Source organism: Daphnia pulicaria, chromosome 3 (assembly GCF_021234035.1).
Source record: "Daphnia pulicaria isolate SC F1-1A chromosome 3, SC_F0-13Bv2, whole genome shotgun sequence".
NCBI lineage: Eukaryota > Metazoa > Arthropoda > Branchiopoda > Diplostraca > Daphniidae > Daphnia > Daphnia pulicaria.
The window spans coordinates 2,059,816-2,069,748 of record NC_060915.1 but is presented as its reverse complement, the minus strand read 5'-3'; the positions used below and the strand labels follow the sequence as shown (position 1 = coordinate 2,069,748).

Sequence of the window (9,933 nt, the reverse complement as noted above, 5' to 3'; positions counted from 1 at the left end):
TCTAATTACCTTGACTTCCTCAGTGAGTTGACCACCTTCTAGTAGAAATTCAAGCTGAATACGCAGCTGAGGGGGAATGTTCTTCGAGGATTGGACCGGAGACTGACTTGTACATGTCAAATATGGATGAGATAAAAGCTGCTCAATTGATGGTCGATTGCGCGGATTGCGATCGTGACAGCCTTTTAGAACTGCTATAACCATGCGATCAGCCGTCAAAGGAAAGTCTATAACAATGACGCTCATCAACGATGGCACTGATTTTCTCGATCGTGTCCCTGAACTTGCTAAAAGGTGGGTTCTTGTAAATGAGACAACATACAGCCAAGAGACCACACGTCTGTTTTCCTGCTTATCTGTAAATCAATAGTGTAATATTAATGCGAAGATTTCGAACGGATAAGAATTCAACATACCTTATACTCTTGGGACGTTCCAGAAGGCGTAGCAGATTTGATTGCTTCTGGTGCCATGTAATTGTATGTACCGCACTGGCTGTCCTTCATTATCGACGTCATGTCGGCCTAGAAAGAAAACGATTAAATCGATTCGTTTAAGATTTTAACAGTTCTCATACCTGGATAGAAGTGGCAATACCGAAGTCGATCAACTTTAAGCCTCCATTGACCAAAAGAAAGTTAGCCGGTTTCAGATCTGTATGAATCACATCTACAACGACAAGATTAATGAATGCTCAGACTAATAATAGAAATAGTAATTACTCTTGTCATGAATCTCTTTCACAGCTTCTAACATTTCCTGCCAGTAAAAGCGAATCAGGGTAGGGTTGATGGCGTTGAGACTGGTGCGAGTCCGGATGACAGTTGCGAAGTCGGTATCACCTTTTTTCCATTACCAACAACAATTTCTCTTCTTCTTCGTTGTACTCGCTACAGATTTGTGTTACTTTACGGAATTGGAGGGCACATACTAGCAATTAACTTACTATTCAAGAAGGCGGACGACGCGAGGCAAACCTTGTAGTTGTTTCAACAGCCGGATTTCATTAATATAGCCTTCAGCTGTGACTTCGTCAACGGAATCAAGACGAACAACTTTTAAGGCAAATATGTCATTCTTGGTTCAGTACCTGCGTTTCAAAAGTCAATAAATAAATGTGTAAAAAATGAGTTACGCAAGATTTCAAGTTCGACCTGATATACGACACTTGATCCCCCACGCCCAAGCGGTTTCATAACGCTGTAAACCTTGCCGTTTACTGCTATCTGCTTGGTTTTCGGAGTCGGTCGAGCATTTGGAGGGGGTAAAATATTGCTGCTGGAAACTGGGGGAATTAATTTGCTTTGTTGCTCTACATGATGTTGAATGGGATCAATTGGTTGAACTTCTGCCACGACGCTTACCACCGGTTGAATAGGTATTGGCTGCGGAGGTTTAGAGCTTGCTAGATTGAAAATTGGAGACGTTTCTGCCTGTACTTTGGGTAATAAAATGCCGAGTGATGGTTTTTGTTCATCGTTATGCATTTCAGTCTTCGAAGTCGAAGCAAACGAAACTAGGGATGATTCTCGTATTTTGGTTGTACTAAATGATGAATGTCCAGTCCACGTCAGATTTTTAGCTAGTGGTGTTTGCGCTTGATCTAAAGGATGCATTTTGACAGTCGGTTGTGTCGGTAGTCCAAGAGCGCTCGCTGTATCTGAAGTAGAATTCAATCCTGATTTGTTCTTAGAATTGGTGAAAGCATATATTTCTTCCATTTCCGAATGCACAGATGGTAACTTATTGGTCGAAAAGGATGATTTTTCCGGTTGGTTCCATGCAACAAATTCATTTTTTGCTCCAGGTAGAGGTATCTGTGGAACAGCTGGTTTTAGAATATCAGCACAAGGTACTTCTTCTTTTACTTGTGTTACTATCCCGAGTCCTTCAGTAACTAGTTTGATGGAGGACTCTTTCTGAGATTCTGGATGATTGATTTTTGTGCCAAAACCTTGTTGGGTATTTGTGGAGGAAGGGCAATAACCCAATTTTGAAACCTTATCTTCTGAATTGCCAAATTTAGACTGTAGGTTGAGTGGAACCTCATGTTGCTGTTGGCTAATAGGCTTACGAAAGATATCTGGGAGAGAATCACTGGTGAGAGTCAAAAGATTGGATGCATTACTTTCTTGGAGCACATTGTTGTAATGTGCTTTTTCTTGAGTGGTGTTTCTCTCAACCATGTGAAGAGATTGGTCCAACTTTCTTATCCTGTGAAGTTCTGGTGTTGATTCAGAACGACCAAACCTAGCATGGAAAGGAGTTACACAGTGGAATTTAACTTGAAATTTTTAAGAAATACTTTGGAGTTGATGGAAAATCATGTGTTCCAAATCTTGAATTATCATTTTCTTTGAAGCAAAGTCTGGGTGTCCGTGGCAACTGAGGCCTTCCTGGTGTCATAGGATTGAGATTGGAAGCAGACACACTGAATGGGCGGATCGGCTTCAAACCAACACAAATTTTTCTTTCAAGCAGCGAAGAACATGAGCAGCTCCATCCCTCATTGCACACGTAATTTCACTGCTTTCCTAAAACACAAACAACAAATTACAAATTAGTTTGTATTCTCAATAGTAGAAGCATTACAAAATACTTACTCCTGTATTGCTGGCTGTTGACAGAAGTTGAAGCTTTGGTTGGAATTTAGCTTCAAGGGCCAAGGCTTGTTGTAGACTCTGCACCAGTGTTGATACATCAGGACAAGAACTTTTGCCGGGGGTAAAAGAAAAACACACACAAGATTGAAAGTTACAACTTAAGCCAATGATATGCATTAACATTTTATAATGAAATACATTTTTTTAAGCAGAATACTTCCAACAGTTCTTCTATCTGAATAAAATGTGACATTTCAGATGGAAACTTAGTTGATTAATAGCCAGCCATAAATTGTTGAGCTTTGTTTTGATTTTTGTTGTTGAGCCTTGTTTTGTGATTTGTATTTCACTGTTTTATTTCACTGTTTTGTAATATTATTCCAATTACAAGGCCGCGTTAGAGTTCGTCGGCCTTGAATTAATGATTGGCGTCAGAACCACCTGTCGGGAGAAAAATTAACTAAAAAAAGGCGATTATTTTTTACAATTTAAATCACACAGACCCCTAAAAGGCGATTATTTTTTACATTTAAATCACACAGACCCCTTTATCTCAATCGAACCGGGATCACGACGTTGCCTTGTAATAACATCCCCTCTACAAGACGGTCGCGATTTGCATAACGTCACGTAAACCCCCGCAAATCGTATAAAACCTTAATGGACCCCCCCAGACGAAAATCGTTTCCCTATCTCTCCGAGAGGAACAGCGCCACCTCCCAGAGAGAAATCGAGTGAAAAACCCCGAAACAGCCATCGAGCCGTAGGAAAAACCGTCGTCCCCCCGTCCTGAGTGGGAGGTGGGTGGGGTGGGGTGGGGTGGGGTGGGGGTGGGGAATGGGGTGTAGAGGAGATGTATAGTCGTTTGGTGATAGAACCTATCGGGAAACCTATCGGGAAATTTGGATTTATTCAAATATTTAAGTTCTTTATATTATTTTCTGTGGTGAACTAAATGTGAAAAATAATTTAAAAACCATTTCAGTAAACGAGTCATGAAATGTCTAACTCGTTAATTATTAAAAAATCATTTATCCACGGAAAATGTGGATGCAACAAGAAGTTTCTTGGACGAATCTATATTAAGGACAGGGAAGGATATTCATAATCATCAATCAAAAAATGAAACCAAAAGTGTTTTTTGAGTGGCTAGATGCCGGGCTGAAAAATAAAAAGACAATTAAAGAGTATTGGAAAATCCTTAAACGGTCCTTAAAAAAGAAATTCGTTCAACAAGTGATCATTGTTGTTTTAGTGATATTGATTCTGTTTGTCGGATTTGTTTTTATACCGCTGAAAGCTGCGAAAGGTTTCCCCGCTCAACAACGCTCAACAATTGACAAAACAACTCAAGAACATGATAAGAGCAATTTCGACCAAACCAAAACAGCAACAACCAATGAAATTGCCAACCCAAGACATGAACAGGATTTCGCCTTACAAACATTGGAATCACGCGAAGTGCTGGTGATAAAAACCCATCAGGAAACCAAAAAAAAAGTGAAGAAAAAAACTTGTACAACCGAACTTATGAGAATGACAGCGTGATTGTAACGCAAAACTTGACTTTTCTAAACTTTCGTCGAATAAAAATATTAAAAACCAAATGTGTTCAGAGAATCTCTTCTTTTATTGTTATTGATGCTTTTCTATCTTAGATAGAAAAGCAAGCTTATCAGCTCGCCGCGAAGGAATAGTCGTAAGCCAGTTGAAAACTGTCTTAAATGAAAAATTCAGGGCCTATTGTTAAGTCGAACTTTTATTGCTATATGCCTTCCTAATTTTTCAGAATTTTTCAGAATTTTTTTTTTTTTTTGGCAGGAGTAAAAGAATAAAAGAAAAAAAAGCAAACGGAAATCCAAAAAATCATGAAAGGATGAAAGAACCTCAAGTAGTCCTGCTCCGGATTCCGATGTAGTTGAGGAATCCCGTCCTTATAACGATTACGAAGAACTCTAAAAGATGTTCATTTTTATTATTATTATCTAATCATTTAGACCACAATATCGATTTGTTTACTTTTCTATTTTAAGTTAAGTGGTGTACAAGGTATAATGTGTTCTTAAGCTTTTCAAATGCTAAAATATGTCGACAAAGGCCATCATTTATTTATTAGTTAAAAGAAAAAAATAACATAAAGCCTTAAATAATTTTGGATAATTGCCGCTTAATAAATGTATGAGTTTTCTAACGCCGCTTAACTTTATTTTTATTTTATAACCGTTAAAGTTGGCTTATGTTATTTTATACAGAACTGGAAAGCAATAGAGAAGAAAAAACGGACGCTGTATAATTGCGAGATGAAGATAGTTAATGAAGGGCAGGGAAAGGGTTATGTATATCTGATATTACAACAATATTTAAATTACAATATGGGATGAATTTGATAATGATGACTGATACAGTATTGCTTGCAAGGAAGTCGCTCATGGAAGTAATTCACATCCATTGTCGAATATTTTCCTGCGAAAAGCCGAAGCAGTAGGTTTATGTAAGCTTAGACTTTTACTTGAGGATAATTTATTAAGGTAATTAGACATTGTCTAATTACCTTGACTTCCTCAGTGAGTTGACCACCTTCTAGTAGAAATTCAAGCTGAATACGCAGCTGAGGGGGAATGTTCTTCGAGGATTGGACCGGAGACTGACTTGTACATGTCAAATATGGATGAGATAAAAGCTGCTCAATTGATGGTCGATTGCGCGGATTGCGATCGTGACAGCCTTTTAGAACTGCTATAACCATCGGATCAGCCGTCAAAGGAAAGTCTATAACATGACGCTCATCAACGATGGCACTGATTTTCTCGATCGTGTCCCTGAACTTGCTAAAAGGTGGGTTCTTGTAAATGAGACAACATACAGCCAAGAGACCACACGTCTGTTTTCCTGCTTATCTGTAAATCAATAGTGTAATATTAATGCGAAGATTTCGAACGGATAAGAATTCAACATACCTTATACTCTTGGGACGTTCCAGAAGGCGTAGCAGATTTGATTGCTTCTGGTGCCATGTAATTCTATGTACCGCACTGGCTGTCCTTCATTATCGACGTCATGTCGGCCTAGAAAGAAAACGATTAAATCGATTCGTTTAAGATTTTAACAGTTCTCATACCTGGATAGAAGTGGCAATACCGAAGTCGATCAACTTTAAGCCTCCATTGACCAAAAGAAAGTTAGCCGGTTTCAGATCTGTATGAATCACATCTACAACGACAAGATTAATGAATGCTCAGACTAATAATAGAAATAGTAATTACTCTTGTCATGAATCTCTTTCACAGCTTCTAACATTTCCTGCCAGTAAAAGCGAATCAGGGTAGGGTTGATGGCGTTGAGACTGGTGCGAGTCCGGATGACAGTTGCGAAGTCGGTATCACCTTTTTCCATTACCAACAACAATTTCTCTTCTTCTTCGTTGTACTCGCTACAGATTTGTGTTACTTTACGAAATTGGAGGGCACATACTAGCAATTAACTTACTATTCAAGAAGGCGGACGACGCGAGGCAAACCTTGTAGTTGTTTCAACAGCCGGATTTCATTAATATAGCCTTCAGCTGTGACTTCGTCAACGGAATCAAGACGAACAACTTTTAAGGCAAATATGTCATTCTTGGTTCAGTACCTGCGTTTCAAAAGTCAATAAATAAATGTGTAAAAAATGAGTTACGCAAGATTTCAAGTTCGACCTGATATACGACACTTGATCCCCCACGCCCAAGCGGTTTCATAACGCTGTAAACCTTGCCGTTTACTGCTATCTGCTTGGTTTTCGGAGTCGGTCGAGCATTTGGAGGGGGTAAAATATTGCTGCTGGAAACTGGGGGAATTAATTTGCTTTGTTGCTCTACATGATGTTGGATGGGATCAATTGGTTGAACTTCTGCCACGACGCTTACCACCGGTTGAATAGGTATTGGCTGCGGAGGTTTAGAGCTTGCTAGATTGAAAATTGGAGACGTTTCTGCCTGTACTTTGGGTAATAAAATGCCGAGTGATGGTTTTTGTTCATCGTTATGCATTTCAGTCTTCGAAGTCGAAGCAAACGAAACTAGGGATGATTCTCGTATTTTGGTTGTACTAAATGATGAATGTCCAGTCCACGTCAGATTTTTAGCTAGTGGTGTTTGCGCTTGATCTAAAGGATGCATTTTGACAGTCGGTTGTGTCGGTAGTCCAAGAGCGCTCGCTGTATCTGAAGTAGAATTCAATCCTGATTTGTTCTTAGAATTGGTGAAAGCATATATTTCTTCCATTTCCGAATGCACAGATGGTAACTTATTGGTCGAAAAGGATGATTTTTCCGGTTGGTTCCATGCAACAAATTCATTTTTTGCTCCAGGTAGAGGTATCTGTGGAACAGCTGGTTTTAGAATATCAGCACAAGGTACTTCTTCTTTTACTTGTGTTACTATCCCGAGTCCTTCAGTAACTAGTTTGATGGAGGACTCTTTCTGAGATTCTGGATGATTGATTTTTGTGCCAAAACCTTGTTGGGTATTTGTGGAGGAAGGGCAATAACCCAATTTTGAAACCTTATCTTCTGAATTGCCAAATTTAGACTGTAGGTTGAGTGGAACCTCATGTTGCTGTTGGCTAATAGGCTTACGAAAGATATCTGGGAGAGAATCACTGGTGAGAGTCAAAAGATTGGATGCATTACTTTCTTGGAGCACATTGTTGTAATGTGCTTTTTCTTGAGTGGTGTTTCTCTCAACCATGTGAAGAGATTGGTCCAACTTTCTTATCCTGTGAAGTTCTGGTGTTGATTCAGAACGACCAAACCTAGCATGGAAAGGAGTTACACAGTGGAATTTAACTTGAAATTTTTAAGAAATACTTTGGAGTTGATGGAAAATCATGTGTTCCAAATCTTGAATTATCATTTTCTTTGAAGCAAAGTCTGGGTGTCCGTGGCAACTGAGGCCTTCCTGGTGTCATAGGATTGAGATTGGAAGCAGACACACTGAATGGGCGGATCGGCTTCAAACCAACACAAATTTTTCTTTCAAGCAGCGAAGAACATGAGCAGCTCCATCCCTCATTGCACACGTAATTTCACTGCTTTCCTAAAACACAAACAACAAATTACAAATTAGTTTGTATTCTCAATAGTAGAAGCATTACAAAATACTTACTCCTGTATTGCTGGCTGTTGACAGAAGTTGAAGCTTTGGTTGGAATTTAGCTTCAAGGGCCAAGGCTTGTTGTAGACTCTGCACCAGTGTTGATACATCAGGACAAGAACTTTTGCCGGGGGTAAAAGAAAAACACACACAAGATTGAAAGTTACAACTTAAGCCAATGATATGCATTAACATTTTATAATGAAATACATTTTTTTAAGCAGAATACTTCCAACAGTTCTTCTATCTGAATAAAATGTGACATTTCAGATGGAAACTTAGTTGATTAATAGCCAGCCATAAATTGTTGAGCTTTGTTTTGATTTTTGTTGTTGAGCCTTGTTTTGTGATTTGTATTTCACTGTTTTATTTCACTGTTTTGTAATATTATTCCAATTACAAGGCCGCGTTAGAGTTCGTCGGCCTTGAATTAATGATTGGCGTCAGAACCACCTGTCGGGAGAAAAATTAACTAAAAAAAGGCGATTATTTTTTACAATTTAAATCACACAGACCCCTAAAAGGCGATTATTTTTTACATTTAAATCACACAGACCCCTTTATCTCAATCGAACCGGGATCACGACGTTGCCTTGTAATAACATCCCCTCTACAAGACGGTCGCGATTTGCATAACGTCACGTAAACCCCCGCAAATCGTATAAAACCTTAATGGACCCCCCCAGACGAAAATCGTTTCCCTATCTCTCCGAGAGGAACAGCGCCACCTCCCAGAGAGAAATCGAGTGAAAAACCCCGAAACAGCCATCGAGCCGTAGGAAAAACCGTCGTCCCCCCGTCCTGAGTGGGAGGTGGGTGGGGTGGGGTGGGGTGGGGTGGGGGTGGGGAATGGGGTGTAGAGGAGATGTATAGTCGTTTGGTGATAGAACCTATCGGGAAACCTATCGGGAAATTTGGATTTATTCAAATATTTAAGTTCTTTATATTATTTTCTGTGGTGAACTAAATGTGAAAAATAATTTAAAAACCATTTCAGTAAACGAGTCATGAAATGTCTAACTCGTTAATTATTAAAAAATCATTTATCCACGGAAAATGTGGATGCAACAAGAAGTTTCTTGGACGAATCTATATTAAGGACAGGGAAGGATATTCATAATCATCAATCAAAAAATGAAACCAAAAGTGTTTTTTGAGTGGCTAGATGCCGGGCTGAAAAATAAAAAGACAATTAAAGAGTATTGGAAAATCCTTAAACGGTCCTTAAAAAAGAAATTCGTTCAACAAGTGATCATTGTTGTTTTAGTGATATTGATTCTGTTTGTCGGATTTGTTTTTATACCGCTGAAAGCTGCGAAAGGTTTCCCCGCTCAACAACGCTCAACAATTGACAAAACAACTCAAGAACATGATAAGAGCAATTTCGACCAAACCAAAACAGCAACAACCAATGAAATTGCCAACCCAAGACATGAACAGGATTTCGCCTTACAAACATTGGAATCACGCGAAGTGCTGGTGATAAAAACCCATCAGGAAACCAAAAAAAAAGTGAAGAAAAAAACTTGTACAACCGAACTTATGAGAATGACAGCGTGATTGTAACGCAAAACTTGACTTTTCTAAACTTTCGTCGAATAAAAATATTAAAAACCAAATGTGTTCAGAGAATCTCTTCTTTTATTGTTATTGATGCTTTTCTATCTTAGATAGAAAAGCAAGCTTATCAGCTCGCCGCGAAGGAATAGTCGTAAGCCAGTTGAAAACTGTCTTAAATGAAAAATTCAGGGCCTATTGTTAAGTCGAACTTTTATTGCTATATGCCTTCCTAATTTTTCAGAATTTTTCAGAATTTTTTTTTTTTTTTGGCAGGAGTAAAAGAATAAAAGAAAAAAAAGCAAACGGAAATCCAAAAAATCATGAAAGGATGAAAGAACCTCAAGTAGTCCTGCTCCGGATTCCGATGTAGTTGAGGAATCCCGTCCTTATAACGATTACGAAGAACTCTAAAAGATGTTCATTTTTATTATTATTATCTAATCATTTAGACCACAATATCGATTTGTTTACTTTTCTATTTTAAGTTAAGTGGTGTACAAGGTATAATGTGTTCTTAAGCTTTTCAAATGCTAAAATATGTCGACAAAGGCCATCATTTATTTATTAGTTAAAAGAAAAAAATAACATAAAGCCTTAAATAATTTTGGATAATTGCCGCTTAATAAATGTATGAGTTTT

General features: G+C 38.5%; 2 protein-coding genes and 1 long non-coding RNA gene across 3 annotated transcripts; all 3 read right to left on the bottom strand.

Moving 5' to 3' along the window:
* Positions 1-309: 309 nt before the first annotated feature.
* On the bottom strand, positions 310-2,992 carry LOC124329541. Its single transcript, XM_046788629.1, has 9 exons — positions 2,802-2,992; positions 2,604-2,712; positions 2,306-2,534; positions 1,155-2,250; positions 947-1,090; positions 723-890; positions 578-669; positions 417-524; positions 310-356 (listed from the first exon to the last, which is right to left on the bottom strand). The coding sequence occupies exons 3-5, from the start codon at positions 2,404-2,406 to the stop codon at positions 1,073-1,075; spliced, it is 1,215 nt and encodes a 404-aa protein (XP_046644585.1). The 5' UTR covers positions 2,407-2,534; positions 2,604-2,712; positions 2,802-2,992; the 3' UTR covers positions 310-356; positions 417-524; positions 578-669; positions 723-890; positions 947-1,072.
* Positions 2,993-4,795: 1,803 nt separating this feature from the next.
* On the bottom strand, positions 4,796-5,496 carry LOC124328271. The gene is made up of 2 exons (XR_006916249.1): positions 5,155-5,496; positions 4,796-5,066 (listed from the first exon to the last, which is right to left on the bottom strand). It is a non-coding gene; the product is annotated as an uncharacterized LOC124328271 (long non-coding RNA).
* Positions 5,497-5,586: 90 nt separating this feature from the next.
* Positions 5,587-8,130, bottom strand: LOC124329523. Its single transcript, XM_046788604.1, has 8 exons — positions 7,945-8,130; positions 7,747-7,855; positions 7,449-7,677; positions 6,298-7,393; positions 6,090-6,233; positions 5,867-6,033; positions 5,722-5,813; positions 5,587-5,668 (listed from the first exon to the last, which is right to left on the bottom strand). Exons 3-5 carry the CDS (start codon positions 7,547-7,549, stop codon positions 6,216-6,218), a joined length of 1,215 nt encoding a protein of 404 aa, XP_046644560.1. The 5' UTR covers positions 7,550-7,677; positions 7,747-7,855; positions 7,945-8,130; the 3' UTR covers positions 5,587-5,668; positions 5,722-5,813; positions 5,867-6,033; positions 6,090-6,215.
* Positions 8,131-9,933: the final 1,803 nt, after the last annotated feature.

Coding starts and splice junctions, on each gene's coding strand:
- LOC124329541 (XM_046788629.1), bottom strand. CDS start 2,406: ATGACACCAGGAAGGCCTCAGTTGCCACGGACACCCAGACTTTGCTTC. Junction 2,251..2,305: donor GATTTTCCATCAACTCCAAA/GTATTTCTTAAA, acceptor TTTCCATGCTAG/GTTTGGTCGTTCTGAATCAA.
- LOC124329523 (XM_046788604.1), bottom strand. CDS start 7,549: ATGACACCAGGAAGGCCTCAGTTGCCACGGACACCCAGACTTTGCTTC. Junction 7,394..7,448: donor GATTTTCCATCAACTCCAAA/GTATTTCTTAAA, acceptor TTTCCATGCTAG/GTTTGGTCGTTCTGAATCAA.